This window comes from Lepidochelys kempii, chromosome 9 (genome assembly GCF_965140265.1).
Source record: "Lepidochelys kempii isolate rLepKem1 chromosome 9, rLepKem1.hap2, whole genome shotgun sequence".
NCBI classification, from domain to species: domain Eukaryota; kingdom Metazoa; phylum Chordata; order Testudines; family Cheloniidae; genus Lepidochelys; species Lepidochelys kempii.
Window position 1 is genome coordinate 47153754 of NC_133264.1, and position 17651 is coordinate 47171404.

Here is a 17651-nt window from a genome sequence, read left to right on the forward strand (position 1 = left end):
TGCCCCTCTGCCATGTACATTGGTCAAACTGGACAGTCTCTACGTAAAAGAATAAATGGACACAAATCAGATGTCAAGAATTATAACATTCATAAACCAGTCGGAGAACACTTCAATCTCTCTGGTCACGCGATCACAGACATGAAGGTCGCTATCTTAAAACAAAAAAACTTCAAATCCAGACTCCAGCGAGAAACTGCTGAATTGGAATTCATTTGCAAATTGGATACTTTTAATTTAGGCTTAAATAGAGACTTGGAGTGGCTAAGTCATTATGCAAGGTAGCCTGTTTCCTCTTGTTTTTTCCTACCCTCCCCCCCCCCAGATGTTCTGGTTTAACTTGGATTTTAACTTGAAGAGTGGTCAGTTTAGATGAGCTATTACCAGCAGGAGAGTGAGTTTGTGTGTGTATGGGGGTGGGGGGGATGTGAGAACCTGGATTTATGCAGGAAATAGCCCAGCTTAATTGTCATGCACATTGTGTAAAGAGTTATCACTTTGGATGGGCTATCACCAGCAGGAGAGTGAATTTGTGTGGGGGGGTGGAGGGTGAGAAAACCTGGATTTGTGCTGGAAATCACTTTAGATAAGCTATTACCAGCAGGACAGTGGGGTGGGAATAGGTATTGTTTCATATTCTCTGTGTATATATAAAGCCTGCTGCAGTTTCCACGATATGCATCTGAAGAAGTGAGCTGTAGCTCACGAAAGCTTATGCTCTAACAAATTGGTTAGTCTCTAAGGTGCCACAAGTCCTCCTTTTCTTTTTGCGAATACAGACTAACACGGCTGTTACTCTGAAAATTGTCCCTGAGGTATCTTAAAACTTGTTGGACACAGTAAAGGTTGGTAGGTCCCAAATTTACCTTTTTAAAATAAAGTTCTTGGATATTTGGCTACTTGACAGTCCTTCTTTCCCCAAAACTTGTTTGGTTTTCTTTGAAGATGCAAGATCAGTGTTAGCGGTCATCCTTTACCTGGGAGCAATCCTAACATCATAATGTAGTATGTTCATACCATAATGGAAAATGTATGTGCCAGGGAGACTTCATAAAGAAATGGTTTTAAGTTTCAAGAATCCCAGTGGTTAAGAACTAGAAATTTTAAAAACTTAAACTGTCAACATCTTGATGTCTTCCTATACACATTAAGCGTAAATCTTATCCAACTTAAGGTTTGTTTGTAAAATGTGAAGATTTTTTTTTTTTTCATTTAGTGGAGTTCAGAACTTACCATGTGAAATTAAATCTGGCAGTTGAAATGTTATTTCTTTCTGTACTCCTGTGGCAGATTTCTCTTTAGACTTTATGGGAACACTTTAAATCATACTGTAAAATTTCTGTTTTATAAACAAATTATTAAAACTGAGGATTTTAAAAACCTTATTTATTTTTCACTGTTAATCTGTCTTCCTTGCAGCTTGAGGACAAGCTGTTTTTCCTACACAGGCATCATCAGTGGTGATAAAAGATAGTGTAAGCCAAACTCTGATGTCTGTTATATCTGCATAAAATCCTGTTTTAAGATTATACCCTCAATTGTGCAACTGTATTTGCATAATTTGTGTAGTTGAAAGCAGAATTTGATCTTGTAGCATGTTTTCTACTCTTGTATGAAATCTAGATTGGTTTTTCAGAACCCAGGGTAAATTGTTAGGGCTCGCAATTGAAAAATCTCCCTTCTGAACTGAGAATTTGAGGTGGTGGCATTGTAGTGTGTTTTCAAAAGTGAGTTGTGCTTTTACTAGGCCTGTAGCAGACTTAATAGTGGCATAATCCTATTTCTGTATCTAAATGTCTCTTCCCAGCTGTGTCTCAAATCTTAAACATTAAATATCTCGATCTTTACAGGACTTAAAAAAAAAAAGTTCACTGTGGAATGGATCCACAATACTTGTGTTTTAAAAACAAGATTTTCTTCCTGTTTCAAAGGACTTCTGTAATGTTTAATTTTTTTTAAAGTGTATTTCTTTTAAGACTGCTTAGAAATATCAGGAAATTAAAACTGACTTTCTCCAGCTAGGCAATTTCAAGACTCTAAACGTACAACAATTTGGCTTGTATTTTCTCTTTAAAAGCAAATATAAGACTTGGTCTCAGCAAGTTATTCTGGTCTTGATTGTTTAGGAGCATAGGTAGACAGATGTGCTAGCTCTGCTTGAGCTAGCATATGTATGTCTGTCTGCACTGGGAAACATGCTTCGAGCTGCTACATGGACAAACGGTTGGTGCAGTGACTGGTCTTGGCAGAAAATTCCTCTCTGCCTTAGATGCAAACCATACTTTACTGAATGAAGTTGAAAGTTGTAATTTACAGATTTGACTTAGGTACTTGCTGAGAGACAAAGCAAGAATAGGAAGTGCCTATTTGTCTCTTTTCAGAGAATAGATTTGCAAACTTTCATATACCATGTTTATATGAGCAAGTAAAATGATTTCCAGATAGACTCCTTATTTTTTTAACACTTTGAGCAGAAACATATCTTAATTGCAGCATTTCTCTAATATTTTACCTCTTTTAGTGTTTTAGAAACAAGATCGCCATGGCCACAGAAATTGGCTCCCCACCCCGGTTTTTCCATATGCCGAGGTTCCAGCATCAGGCACCTCGGCAGCTGTTCTACAAGAGACCTGATTTTGCACAGCAGCAGGCAATGCAGCAGCTCACCTTTGATGGGAAACGGATGAGAAAAGCTGTGAACCGGAAAACCATAGACTATAATCCCTCTGTAATTAAATATTTGGAGGTAAGTCTAGCTAGTCTACTGTGTTTGAAGTCTGAATAGTGTTTTCTGAAACTCTGATTATTCAAATTTCAGGTATGTTCACAGAGTAGTTTGGGTAATTGGGGATTATGTATAATTGACAGTGTTCTTTCAGAAATGTACAGATTCAGTGAAGTGTGGATAGATGTTGCTCCTTCTGAATAAAACAATAAACCTTTAGTGCATATTTGAAGTGGAAGATTTGCTGTTATATAAAGCTTTTCTGTGTATTCTGATTTGGGACAAGAATTGCATATCTTATTACTTTGTTTTGACATTCAAGCTGACCTAAATTGTACGTTAATTATGTTAAGATTCATATGATCATTCTTTGTCAATTTGTGGCTTTTTCTTTGTGGGGAGAAATAATAAATAAAAAAAGCTTGAGTGTTCATATTGGGCACCTGAAAAGTAGTTGTCATTTTCTATTCAGCTGCCTCCTTGAATGAAGAAAACTAATATATGCTACTCATACCACAAGTCTGTGAACCACCTTGTGCAGTCCTAATTGCTGAGGCTACTTTGAACCAAATACTGTGGAAGATATCTTTCCAAGAAAAAATACCCACTTGGCTTTCCAAATTACTTGGGGTATGTCTATGCTGTCAAGTTTCTGCACCACAAGTTATACCACTTCTATTAAAATGCTGGAAATAAACCCCCACATTAGCAGCTCTTGCAATGGCAAAGACAGCAGTGCATTGTGTTAGCTATCCCACTGTGCAACTGGCCACAGGATGCTTTGGGAAGGGTTTACAATGCCTCATGGGGCAGGCACAGTGTCATATGATCCAGGTTTCCCAATCCCATTGTTCCATGGGCATCCTACTACACTGCCAGCTGCTTTTCAACTAAAAGGGAGGGTGGGGGGTGGGAAAGAGTGTGTAACAGGGAGTGTGTGTGTATGGAGAGGGGAAGGAGAAAGAGACAGTGTTTTTTTGGGGTACAGTGTGTCAGTTTTTTTGGGGTACAGTGTGTGTGTCAGTATGCTGTCTTGTAAGTTCAGATAGTGGCAGGAAGCAACCATTCCTGGGGGACGGGAAAACCCTGACATCGGCCCCTGGCTCCTTCCCTGAGCTGTGACCCAGAGCAGATCAGCACAGCACACAACGGCTGTCAGAAACGGTGCTTTGAAAGGGGAGGGGTGCATGTCTCCAGGGAAGCTGAGTTCAAAGCAATGAGCAGAGCGGTCACTTAAGGCATTATGGGACAGCTCTGGAGGCCATTTACAGTGCAGAAAGCAGTCAAGTTTCTACACTGGCAGTAGAGCACTGGAGCCTCTGTGCAAATAGCCTTCCGACTCTTTTTTTTTTTTTTTTTTTTTTTTTTTTGCATCGCTGCAACTGAGGAGTTTTTGTGCACAAAGTGGCTTGGCAGTGTGTACACATCTGCAGTTTGAGCGCAAAAAGCTGCTTTATTGCGCAGAAACTTGCCAGTGTAGACACGCCCTTGGTCTCTTAAGTTTCTTTATAAGTGTTTTTTTCCAGGGTGAGACCTTGTGTGCCATGTTCAAGTATTAATTCGGAGGAAATATATTATGAGAAAAATGTGAATCCCCAAATATATAATGGGAATGCTGGCAGAACCTCAACTGCCAAATTGTAAAGACAGTATTATAATGAATTGTATGCGTCCATTCCATTGTAGCCTGCCCACAGTTGTAATAGTTTGACAACAAAAAGGAAATAGATGCGGCTGCTAGTAATTTCAAGATATGCTAAGGGTGTAATATTTAAAATATCTAAGAATGAACAAATGAGTTTATAGCAGTGTTCTAGTGGGCTGCTTTTGAAAGCTCACATAATTAATAAGAACTGACTCTGAGGTAAACAGAAAATCATCGCATTGGTAGTCCAGTATCACTTTTTACTTCTGGGAAATTAAGGATTTTTACCTGAAACTTTGCACACACTTGTGTTTAGTTCAAATTTGTATTTAAGTATTTTTTTAAAATCGTCTTAGAGGTAACTGTGGCACTGTATACACAACAGAGCTTATACTGGCATAATGGTTTCATATAGATGCAGCATACACCAATATAAGGAATTTTTCTGCTGGTATAGGAAACCACCTCCCAAAATGATGTTAGCTACGCTGACAGAAGCCATCATTTGTCAGCATAGCTGCGTCTATGCTAGGAGTTTTGTCAGCATAGCTGTATAAGTAGGGCTTGTGTGTTTTTCACACCCCTTGCTTATATAGCAATGTTGGTACATGTTTTAAAATGTACAAGTATATATGTTGAAAAACAGGTTCCTGTGCCCACCTAGTGACATTTAGAGCCAGTTTGAGCCTGGAACCTTAACTTTTGATGGCATGGGATTCAAAACCGATCTCCATATTTAACTGATCTGATATTTTAACTGATGTGGCATGGGCTTTCATGTTTTTATCACATCATAGTCACCCAGTCAGGAAATTACATGCCAAAAATATTTATCTAAAATTCTAGCTTAAACTTTGATTCACAGTCAAAACTTGATTGATCCCACCATATCAAGTTAAAGTAGGGTGCTAGTCTTAAATTTGCCAACCTGTGAATCCTGTCATGTCTAATAATTGAAGACTGTTATGATTGGCAATATAGAATACCATATATACTGGAAGTGAATTTTATTGTCTTTTGGCCTTTCAAACCCCATCCCTTTGACTACACTGTCTGCTCTTGGTGCTCTGACCACAGAAATGTCCTTTCTATGCAAGTACTACTGGATGGAACTCGCTTTACTTTAGAGACCATCAACACATCTCTCATATTAGGTAGAGGGGTCACTGCAGAGCCAAAACTCTTAAAGAGGCTGAGCAGGAGTATACATTTCTTTCTGGGCTAGAAACCAAGAGACCAGGCTTATGTGTCTCTTGTAGTAATGCAGAACATCATTAAACACAGGACCGCTGCCTTCCTAATATTTTTAAGTAAAACATTTACTTTCAGTGAATAAATACATGAAATTCAATGGGCCCCTGTCAAGGTTCCTTCCCCACTCTGAACTCTAGGGTACAGATGTGGGGACCTGCATGAAAGACCCCCCCAAGCTTATTCTTACCAGCTTAAGTTAAAAACTTCCCCAAGGTACAAACCTTGCCTTGTCCTTTGAACCCTATGCTGCCACCAGCAAGCATGTTAAACAAAGAACAGGGAAAGAGCCCACTTGGAGACGTCTTCCCCCAAAATATCCCCCCAAGCCCTACACCCCCTTTCCTGGGGAAGGCTTGATAGCAATCCTCACCAATTTGTACAGGTGAACACAAACCCTTGGATCTTAAGAACAATGAAAAATCAATCAGGTTCTTAAAAGAAGAATTTTAATTAAAGAAAAGGTAAAAGAATCACCTCGGTAAAATCAGGATGGTAAATACCTTACAGGGTAATCAGATTCAAAACATAGAGAATCCCTCTAGGTAATGGATGAGAAGGACCTTGGAGTATTGGTTGATCATAGGATGACTGTGAGCCGTCATGAATGTGATGATGAATGTGATATGGGTGTGAAAAAAGCTAATGCGGTCTTGGGATGCATCAGGAGAGGTATTTCCAGTAGGGATAAGGAGGTTTTAGTACTGTTATACAAGGCACTGGTGAGACCTCACCTGGAATACTGTGTACTGTTCTGATCTCCCATGTTTAAGAAGGATGAATTCAAACTGGAACAGGTACAGAGAAGGGCTACTAGGATGATCCGAGGAATGGAAAACTTGCCTTATGAAAGGAGACTCAAGGAGCTTGGCTTGTTTAGCCTAACTAAAAGAAGGTTGAGGGGAGATATGATTGCTCTCTATAAATATATCAGAGGGATAAATACCGGAGAGGGAGAGGAATTATTTAAGCTCAGTACCAATGTGGACACAAGAACAAATGGATATAAACTGGCCACCAGGAAGTTTAGACTTGAAATTAGACGAAGGTTTCTAACCATCAGAGGAGTGAAGTTTTGGAATAGCCTTCCAAGGGAAGCAGTGGGCAAAAGATCTATCTGGCTTTAAGATTAAACTCGATAAGTTTATGGAGGAGATGGTATGATGGGATAACATGGTTTTGGTAATTAAATATTCATGGTAAATAGGCCCAATGGCCTGTGATGGGATATTAGATGGGGTGGGATCTGAGTTACCCAGGAAAGAATTTTCTGTAGTGTTTGGCTGATGAATCTTGCCCATATGCTCAGAATTTAGCTGATCGCCATATTTGTGGTCAGGAAGGAATTTTCCTCCAGGGCAGATTGGAAGAGACCCGGAGGTTTTTCGCCTTCCTCTGTAGCATGGGGCATGGGTCACTTGCTGGAGGATTCTCTGCTCCTTGAAGTCTTTAAACCACGATTTGAGGACTTCAGTAGCTCAGACATAGGTGAGAGGTTTTTCGCAGGAGTGGTGGGTGAAATTCTGTGGCCTGCGTTGTGCAGGAGGTCGGACTAGATGATCATATAATGGTCCCTTCTGACCTAAATATCTATGTATCTAAGCAAAACCTTAAGTTACAAAAAGACACAAAAACAGGAATATACATTCCATCCAGCACAGCTATTTTACCAGCCATTAAACAAAAGGAAATCTAACTCATTTCTAGCTAGATTACTTACTAATAGAAGTTCTGAGACTGCATTCCTGATCTGTTCCCGCCAAAAGCATCACACAGACAGATACCCTTTGTTCCCCCCCCTCCAGCTTTGAAAGCATTTTGTCTCTTCATTGGTCATTTTGGTTAGGTGCCAACAAGGTTATCTTAGCTTCTTAACCCTTTGCAGGTGAAAGGGTTCTGCCTCTGGCCAGGAGGGATTTTATAGCACTGTATATAGAAAGGTGGTTACCCTTCCCTTTACTTTTATGACCGCCCCAATCACACTTTTGGACACTGTTGTGTTATAAATTAATCCATTCTTTTGGCTTTACATGTTTCTTATAATCTACCTCTATCCTCCTTCATCTTATGTAATGTAAAATATACTAGTTTCCTGAAGCCCAAAATTTTGTACTGGATTTGTTCTGAAACTTACGCAGTGAATAATGAAACTTCCAAACATGCAATCTGTATAATTTTTCCTACTTTTTGTTCAATAACACTGGAATACAGCAATAATAATAACCAGGAGCTATTTTCTTCTTTCCAGAATAGAGTATGGCAGAGAGACCAGCGAGATATGCGGGCAATCCAGCCTGATGCAGGATATTATAATGATGTAAGTACAAATCTTTATATATGCTTCTGAAACTCTTATTGTAGACACTAAAACTCTTCTACCTGGAAAGTAAGACTCTGCCTCTGTATACCAAAGTTCTCTATTTGCCCTTGAGAGTTGACTAAGACTTAGAGGGCATCTTCATGATATGTTCCCCTGCACTAACGGACCCTTTTTGTCCCAAGAAGAGAGCCTGAATGTTAATGGACTCTTTCAGTCCTGTTCTAGTGTAGTGAAATCGCTAAAGTTCAGATGTTGAAAGGTTAGTTGCATTTGAGATGATATATGTGTGTGTGTTCATTCCTGAGATGGTGAAAATAGTATCCGCCGATCTCAAACTGTCAACATATTTAATTGATTCATTCCTACAATCAAACGCTTGTTTTTCCAGAAATGAACCTTCTGAGCCTCTACTTTTTTTGTTTCTTTCCCAAGATGCAGTTTGAAACATTGTTGCTAAAATTCTTTTCTTTCCTCACTTACAGCTGGTCCCTCCTATAGGAATGCTGAATAACCCTATGAATGCTGTAACAACAAAATTTGTTAGGACATCTACCAATAAAGTAAAATGTCCGGTGTTTGTTGTCAGGGTGAGTATTATGTCTATTATTATGGGCTAGAAGATTTGTTCCCAGGCTTGATTAGTTAACAGAGAAATATTTGTCTCTAATAAAATTAGAATGGCAAGATAATACAACTAGAAATGTTTCTAAGTAAAACCATCATGCAGGATTCCAGGTCTTGGGTGCCCCAAGGCTTTTTCAAAATCTGGATGGACATGTCTCACCTTTTTCACAGAGGATCCTAGGAATGATTCTGGGACAATTAATCAATTTATTCATTGTTTGGTTTGTATGTATTTCACCTTCAGTCTAATTTTCTCAAAACTTTTTTTGTAAACGAAGAGAGTAGTTCAGTCACCATGCACGTTCAATCCTTGCAATCTACTAGCCTGCCTGCAAGGGTGGCAGGATTCTAGTAGTAGTGGCATGTTTGATGAAGACACCTGTTCACTAGAATTAAATTGAAGCCATCAAACTCATTTCACATAGGTGACTGGACAGCCACCTTCTGATAACTCTTGGTCACTAATGTTTTGGGCTGGATTTGAACTGGTGAGCTAGAGATGAAAAGCCCTTTATCCTATATCTGATTTCCACCCCCTCCTTCCTACCTTCCAGTATAGAGTCACTTTATAAATCCAAATGCTTTAGAATCTCATGCAGGGATTTCTATTTTAACAATGCTGAAGGATACAGGAGAGGTGGCTGGGCACTGCCTATACAGTCTAATTCAGTTTTTCTCTTGCAGTGGACTCCTGAAGGGAGGCGCTTGGTCACTGGGGCTTCTAGTGGAGAGTTCACCTTGTGGAATGGATTGACTTTCAATTTTGAAACAATATTACAGGTAACTACATCCAGCAAGCTGTCTGCATCTTTCTCAGAGATTGTAAAGAATATTGTAGTCATGCATCTCCACATGCTAATCATGGGCTAGTGGACTGAGTTCAGCCCTGAGAACTAGGGAATACCTGAGTACTTATCCTGCACAGTCCCTGACTCCTGTTGTGATCTTGGGCAATTTGTTTAATGGTTTCAGCTGCATCTCCCTGTCTGAATTATAGAGATAATATTTCTGACTTGTTTTCAAGGGAATATGATGAGGATTTATTATGTTTTAAGTATTGGAGACAAAGTGCAAGTATTTAGCTCTGCACAAGTAAATTTTGCACTGCACTGTGCAAGATACATAAAATAGTCTCTCCCTGAGGAGCTTGCAGATCTAAATACTCTCCATTTCTTTTATTCCCTTGTCATAAATGTTAAATGTCCATGTTCTCACTGACTTTTGCATTCATGTGGGTTAGGTAACATTTGAACGTATTTGTTAGAAGTTTTATTTTTGACTCCTTAGGCTCACGACAGCCCTGTAAGGGCCATGACTTGGTCGCACAATGATATGTGGATGCTGACAGCAGACCACGGGGGATATGTGAAATACTGGCAGTCCAACATGAACAACGTCAAGATGTTCCAGGCACATAAGGAGGCGATTAGAGAGGCCAGGTTTATACACAATATACCATTTTCTGTAGTACCTATTTCCATAATTAGACTGTTCTCTGAGTGTATTCTGGGTGCAGAGATGCATGGGTTCTGTCAGATTCTGGGAAACTTCATGCACCAAGTAAACACAGTATTTTCTTTTGTTACCACATTCTCACCGTTTTGCTGGCTACTTTCTGAAATAGTATTGTCCCAGTATCTGCCTCTGCAATATGTTAGAGATGTATTTTTCTGCCGCATTTTGCACTGGTATTCTTTTCATTTATATATGGTGACGATGTGTATCAGTTATTCCTTTTTATACGGACTGTGTAAGACAACAATTTCATTCCAAATAAAGAATTCAGTCTTTAATAATCTAACTGAATAAAATATAAAACCTTCAGAAACAAAACACCTGCATAGTTCTCACAAAATAATAATAATAATAATAAAAAAAGCTAAATAAAGTGAAGAACTGCTTGGCTTGGTGAGGCCAAGGTTTCCACTAATACTGAAGACCCACACAGATTGCCACATCCAGAAGTCTAATGTTAACATTGAATGGGTTCTTAAGCTTTGAAGCTGTAAGCAGACCATTGAAAAGAAGATTGTAGGACATTTTCCTGATTCAGTGTTGATGCCTCAGTTGTGCAAATGTATATTTTATATAAAAATGGAGTTTTAAGTGATATTTTCTCAGTAAGTTGTATATGAAAGATGTTTCTAAAGTAAATATGAATGAATCTTTTAGTAAGGTGTGTAAAGAGAAGAAATGTTTAAAGTAAACCTGAAGAGGAGCTGCAGACCCAAAATAAATCTAAAGCAGTGTTTTTTCAGATTGGGGTGCTGCCCCTTGGTGATAAGAGGTTCACTGCCACAGAAACACTTTCTATTGAGGTCACCGCTTTCCCCTCTGATAAGATTCAGGATTTCTTGACAGAGTTTGATTTACAAGACATGCGTACATTGGATGCAGTTATTGGTTTAGTGTATCATGTCCATACACTGAATTTCTCCAACAGTAGGCCCCTTCCCGATCATAAAGATCCAGGATTTCAAGGGGATTGCTGTTGAATTAACTGAACAGAGACTCTTCCTTGGTCTTTTGCTGCACCAGAAAGGAAGTGGCTGCCTGTCAGTTGCTGGAGATGGTCTGACCTTAATCACATGGCTAAATAACCCCACACTTTTTCCCAATGGCTTTCATCTAGCAATATTGATAAATTTGGAAGCATCTTCCATGGCTGTAGAATTCTAACTTCTTTTCACAGAAGGGAAAAACTTCCCTCTGTTCCTTTTCATATGTGTGGAATGTGTTTTATATAAGAATTTTTCAGCAACCAGTCCAATTGCTAGTAGCAGTAGCCTCTTCCTATTCCCCACCTTTCCTTAATTTTGCTTGTCTTGCTGCAAGGCACCTGTGGCTGAAGAGGAAATTTACTCTTAGTGTTCTCCCTCCGTACTTCTGCAGTGTCGCTTTACCACTATCAACAGTGTGAAAGTCTAGGGCTGCAGCTGCTATTAAGTCAGTTTCATGTTGCTGCTGGTCTCACAGAGAAGGTGCTGCTGTGTACAGTCATAGGTAGGATAGTGCTAAATATAAATTCTGGATTTTCCCACTTGACTGGGGATTGAAAAGCAGAAGTAAATCCTAAACTTAAATTCAAAGTCTTCTGATGGAAATGTGTCAAATGGCAGACACTATGTTTAATTAGTGGCCCTTATGTTAAAATGCCTCTTTCAATGTATTACACCTTACAGTTTAATTTTGCCCTGTCTGAGAAGCATAGATATTCTGTTAAATGCTGACTTCTTTCCCCTGCTGTGTGTCTTCATGTAACAGTTTCTCACCCACGGATAATAAATTTGCTACATGCTCTGACGACGGCACTGTTAGAATCTGGGACTTTCTACGTTGCCATGAGGAGAGAATTCTTCGAGGTATGTGTGCAAATAGTACTGATTGGGATATTTCAAGAGGGGGAAAACCTTTTTGTAATTAAGTGTTCACAATACAGAAATAACAGCTTGTCTCCATTTTTCCTATGACATCCCTACCTTAAATCCTCCAAACAGATAATACCTCCAGGAAAACAGATATTTCAGTTGGCCACTGTTTCTGATATCTCCCAGTGTCCAGACAGCTTTTCAGATTTACATTACCCATGTTTACTGCCTGTTTAAACTCTTTAGATTTTGGAGCTGGATATAAAGATGCTTTCCTAATCCTGCTGTTGGCAGAAGCAGCTGTTAGGAAGGCAAATATATTCCCAATTTTTCATCAGTGCTTAGTAACTGTGACAACATTTGCTCCACTGTACACACATTGTGATGGAGAATGTGATGTTTTTCAGGGACGTAACTTTGAAAACACTCATTTGACTCTAATTTATTCTAAGGCAAGTCAGTTACTATTTAGCTGTGTGGAACATAACATTTAGGTGAACAAAAAACGCTACGTTTTGATCACACCACACACTGCACATATTAAATGTCTTGGCTTCTCAGTTCAGTAGTAGTGTCTATGAGAGGACACTTCTGAATCTTTTCCACTAGATAGAGTTCAGGAGCTTTCTACCTTTTTTCTGCAACCTTGTTTAGTAGCAATAGCCTATATAAACTATTCCTTTCTTTCTGAAGATGCCACTTAATTTTCTGAGTTCATCTGCTAATATTCATATATTGGACCAGTACGATATAGTAGATGTAACAGGATGAATTATCATTAAGGGCTGTATTAACACTGCTGTCATGTCACGAGATATGTTGGCATGCAGACAGTCTGCAAGGAAGATGACTTTAACAAAACACTGGACCTCTTGGCCTAGGTGCCTGAACTCATTTGCCAATGCAGAGGTTTTAAAAGCCTGGTATATCACGCTTGGACTTGCACCATTTTTACAAAAGAGAATATTCCCTGCTTCTCTTGGACTCTCTATTCTGATTTTTACTGTTATATTCTTCCTTTGAACCTTACTACTGTTGAAGCCTAGCATTTTGATATAGCCTTGCTTTCATGATTTTTCCATCAGAAACATCACTACAGGAGTTTCTGTTCCTTTCAGGAGTTGACAAACGGATTTCTAGGGCATATTGTTGGTATTACAGTTATCCCTAGTGGCACCAATCATGTTGGGGATCATTGTGCTGTCTGCTGTACAAAGGATCAAATTCTGTGCTGATGTATATTCCATGCAATCACATTAACTATTCAGTTGGATTGTATAAGAGAGGAGTGATTGCATCAGTGCAGAGTTCAGTCCACTGTGTAGGTCTTGCATTAACTTCATTACTCTTTCCTTATCTATGTTCTTCTGCATGGAGGTCTCTTAGGCCAAGGGAACAAATTACTTAAGAATTTCAGGCCAGTATATAATGATACTTGTACTGTATTTCCTTCTGTTTCATTTTCTCAAAGATTGGGATTGTGTATACATTCTATGTATAGTTTAATTTTTAAATATACTATAAAATTGTCAGTGTGAAATCCATCATATTTATATATAGCAAAATAGTTGTATAAAGAGAATAGGGCTTGTACCGTCACTGTCCATATAGTGTATGTACAATACACCCCTTTTTTACTGACTTTATGTAAATCAGCAGTATTGCCAGATCTTCACCACCTGACATAATAGAGCAAATGGATTTTTTTGAGAACCTTTACTTTCGCTTGCGGAACAAAACCTTTCTAAAGGTGGTGGAAAATACGATCTCTTCATTCAGGAGTGCAAGCTGGATTTTTTGGTGCCCTGTGCTGTAAAACTGATTAAAGGAACTCAATGAGAGTCTGTTACATGTTCTCAGTAGAGAGAGATGTAATATGGGCTTTCTTGCTCCAAACTTTCCTTTATCTTCTGCCCACATATTGAAGTTTTAAAATATTATTTAGAATGATTGCCTGGAAAATTGTCAATGAAGTACAGATTTTAGAACATACACATCCCCCTACCATGATGGTTGTCTTAAAAGATTTGTATTTACTTAAAGGTTTTCAGCAAGTAAAGTTGCAGTGGGCTGTATGCAAATTAGAATCCTAAAAGGATTTCATTACGACTAACTGATATCAACACACCTCTCACACTTTTTGACCTGTCCAGTTATGTCTGTGTATATACTATTTGATCAAGAATAATGATATACTTCCTGTTCTCTCACAAACCATTCTTCAAGTACTCTGGTTAATACTCATGCCACTGAAGTTCAGCACAATTAAGGGAATGCTCTGATGTAGTTAAGGCCAAAAAATTTATTCTTAAAATTTTACACTATCCTCCAGCTTTTGAATATCTGTTTATAAAAAATAGAAGACTCCCAACACTTCATTGTCAGAGTGTACATAAAAAATCCATTCTCTGAGACCTCAAATGTCAATAACAAGTTCTTCCTGCTTTTCTGCCGCAGCAAGCTAATCAAACTATTTCGAAACCAGCCTGAGGATCTTGCACAATACACTACCATGATGCTGTAGCTCGTTTCTAGTTTGCTTCTAGATTAGCAGGTACAGAGAGTGCAGCAAAATCAGGCTCATCTTTGGTATAAGATGTTGATACTCCATTGACTTAATGCTTTTGCTTACTGTAGAAGTGGCCAAGTTTGTTTATCTCCATTAGGGGAGGAAATGCTTGATGTTGCTCTTTGGGACTAATTCTAGCCAGGTTGGGAGTGGTGCTGGTGGACTGACCTTCAGTTGCGGTAGGGGAGGAGAGAAAGAGGTGAGGAGACGGGGGTTTGAGGAATTCTAGAGAAAGATGTTGTCATCACTGAAGGTAGTCAAAGAATCATTATTATTTTGGTTTTATTAGGAACATGGGGGGCAATTAGCATTTGCCAAATGGAATAACACAGATATAGAAGTTAGGGTGACCTGTTTGTGCCTTATTTTGCTTTAAGTTGTAAAAAGGACTGAATTAAAAGAAAAAAGCCTGACTCCTTTTAAATCCTTTTAGCCTCTCAGTTGCTCAGCTTTCATTCTTTTGATGCCATTGTCGTGCCATTTTTTCAATTATTGTAGTCTTTCAGGGCAGACGAGACAACTTATTTTTTAACATTCGAAACTCATTTGGTTTCTAAAAAAAGTTTCAAGCTTATATTCTAATCTACATCATAAAGAAGTAAAAAAGGACAAAAGCGCTTTTTGCTTTGTAGGTCACTGATAAGAAGGAGACTTTCACATTGGAAAACTTGAAATAAGAACAGTGGTACAAACAGCATTTCATCTCAGTAATAGTTGTTACAAATTTGTCAATACGAAAACATGACAGGATCGAGTAGGAAGTTAAAATAGACTGGATTGGAGTCAAGCCCTTGTTTATACATAAACAGCTTTATGCAGTTTTTGATAATTATCAAGTGAGGAAAGAAAATTGTATGGAAAGTCAATTAAGTCTTGCATGAGTATTTTTTTTAGGCCTTTCTAAAGGCATTTCTGTTAGGGCAGGTGACACAAAAATAAGTCTTTGGTTTAAAGGTTTTGTTATAAGACTCACAAATCAAGGATTTGTGCTTGTAACACCTCTTTTCTCTGTATCAGCTTACATGTTCACATTTTTGTAGGAACACTTCCATCTGAAATGGGTGTGCAAAAATTATATGTAATCAACTTCTGGTGTCATTTTATTTTCTAGGAGACTAAGGTTGCTAGCCATTGACTTTACTGAGAGGTCTTGAATCCCAGGATGTTGGGCTCAAGCTAATGGGGCAAGGAAGGTCTTTAAATCCCATTTGTAGTAAACATGCCATTCTAAATTGCACATAACAGGATGAACAGAAATCATAGGTTAGGATACACCATTTTTCTTAAATATACTAGTTATAATATAATGGTCTACCTGAAATAGAGAGCCGTTGTATATAACACAATTGATAGTAATATTAAATTTCATATTGGGCCAAATTTTCTTGCTTTTTCTACCAATTGAAATCAGTGGGATTGTGCTTGTGTACTTTAGAGAGATTTGCCCCATTGTATCTAGTAGACAAAATACATACAGTTATTAGTTATGTAATATAACAGGAAGAAATTAAGTTGCAAACATTGGAAAGAGCTTAAGTCCAACTCTGTTACTAAATATGTTGGCCAGTTAAATTATTGGTCTTTGATACAAAGAAGACTCGGAATATTCTGGATGGCTATTGCTGGGCTTTGCACTTACATTGCCAGAACATACCATAGTATTGCAAATAATGAATACAAGCAGTAGCTTTGAGTACTTTCGTCAACTTCTTATTCTAGTTCTCTTTAAGCAAGATTATACAGTTACAGGGACTCTTGAGAAAGATGCCTAAAATGCAATTGACCTAAAACCTATCAGGAATGCTTAAAGACTGCTTCAGAATTGTGCACTGGGGGATGCAGTCATTTATTTTGAACGCTAGTCTTTTTACCCTTAAAGCCATAAGCAGACAAGAAAAATAAAGCTTTTCCACTGGTCTAAAGCTTTCAGAGCTATAATCCATATCCAGAATGAAAGGCAATAGATTGAGCACTTTTGCCTTTGTACTATATTAAAAATTGAGCCACCTTGCTGTGTTTGATTCTGGGTTGTGTTCTGCTTGGGTCTCACTACTTTTGATGTAAGTAGTCCCATTAGTGTTGGCCTGAGAAATGTATATATGCACTTCATACGTACTCTGCAAATGTATTCCAAAGCTTATCTTAGTAACAAGGTTCATCAGAATTCACCATCCAACAGAACAGCAATTCTCATTTCAAACTTAGTTTTTTTAAATTTACTTTTAATCATGTTCACTACACTTAACTCCTTTTTCATATTTAACTTTTTGGTAGCAGTTGCAATGCAGTACTGTAATGTGTAGGAAATATCCAGCTCCTCCTAAAGTTGCAAATCTGTCAGGCACCCTTCCTGAAATGAGAGTGAGAGTCATGAAAAAGCACTGTAATAAGATGAACTTTACAAAGATTCAAGAGCATTGTGTACATAGCAGAAATGCAGACTTACTATGTTGTGCTTTCCTAATTTTTTTTTTAAAAAAAGCTTTCATAGTGTTTTGTTATGCCAGGTCTTGGTGAATCTTGTATTCATATCTCCATAAAACTTGCAGTGACAAATTCCTCAAATCCTCGTCTGCTTTCAGAGACTCCTGGTGCACCTAACCTTCTGTGTTAATACTGTCTAATTGTCTTAGAGCAAGAGCTTCTGATTATCATTTTGGGTAAATTTAGTCTCCCATTTCCCCTGAGTGTGCAGAAGGCCAGTTATGTAGAGATTGATAGGGAAAGTTGAAAAGGGTATTCTTGGATTTCTCTCCTATATCCATCTACGAAATAGAACGATAAATTCAATTTTTCTCCCTGCCAAGGCAAGGTATTAGCCAAAGGCTTTTTCATATAGTAAATGATTATAAGCCACCATAGTTTCTTTTAAACTCTGTTCTAGTATGATTATTCAGAGTTTATAAACTATTGCACTGAGTTCCAGTACACACACATGCCAATGGTTTCTTCCAATTATATAAATTACTATAAGGAAATGCCTTTTGCTCATATCTTTAATGCCTTTGCTTTGACTGGGAGAGAAGTTGAATTTCCCAGTCGAGCATAAGAAAGTAATCCGGGAGTTCCCATCCCGTACCAAAAAAACATTGGCACATGTGTGTACTGGAACTTAGTGCAATAGTGATAAAATTTAGTAATGTTTTCAT

The 17651-nt window shown here is 38.3% G+C and overlaps 1 protein-coding gene across 4 annotated transcripts in view; it reads left to right on the forward strand.

Annotated features, from left to right (window-relative positions):
- Positions 1-17651, forward strand: part of WDR33 (WD repeat domain 33) — a 106762-nt gene that overhangs the window by 30564 nt on the left and 58547 nt on the right. For all 4 annotated transcript variants that reach the window (XM_073360150.1, XM_073360147.1, XM_073360151.1 and 1 more), the window contains exons 2-7: positions 2522-2746; positions 7870-7938; positions 8424-8528; positions 9250-9345; positions 9853-10004; positions 11830-11927. In XM_073360150.1, coding sequence (XP_073216251.1) covers positions 2543-2746; positions 7870-7938; positions 8424-8528; positions 9250-9345; positions 9853-10004; positions 11830-11927 — 724 coding nt within the window. In that variant the 5' untranslated portion in view covers positions 2522-2542. The remainder of the gene's footprint in view (positions 1-2521; positions 2747-7869; positions 7939-8423; positions 8529-9249; positions 9346-9852; positions 10005-11829; positions 11928-17651) is intronic.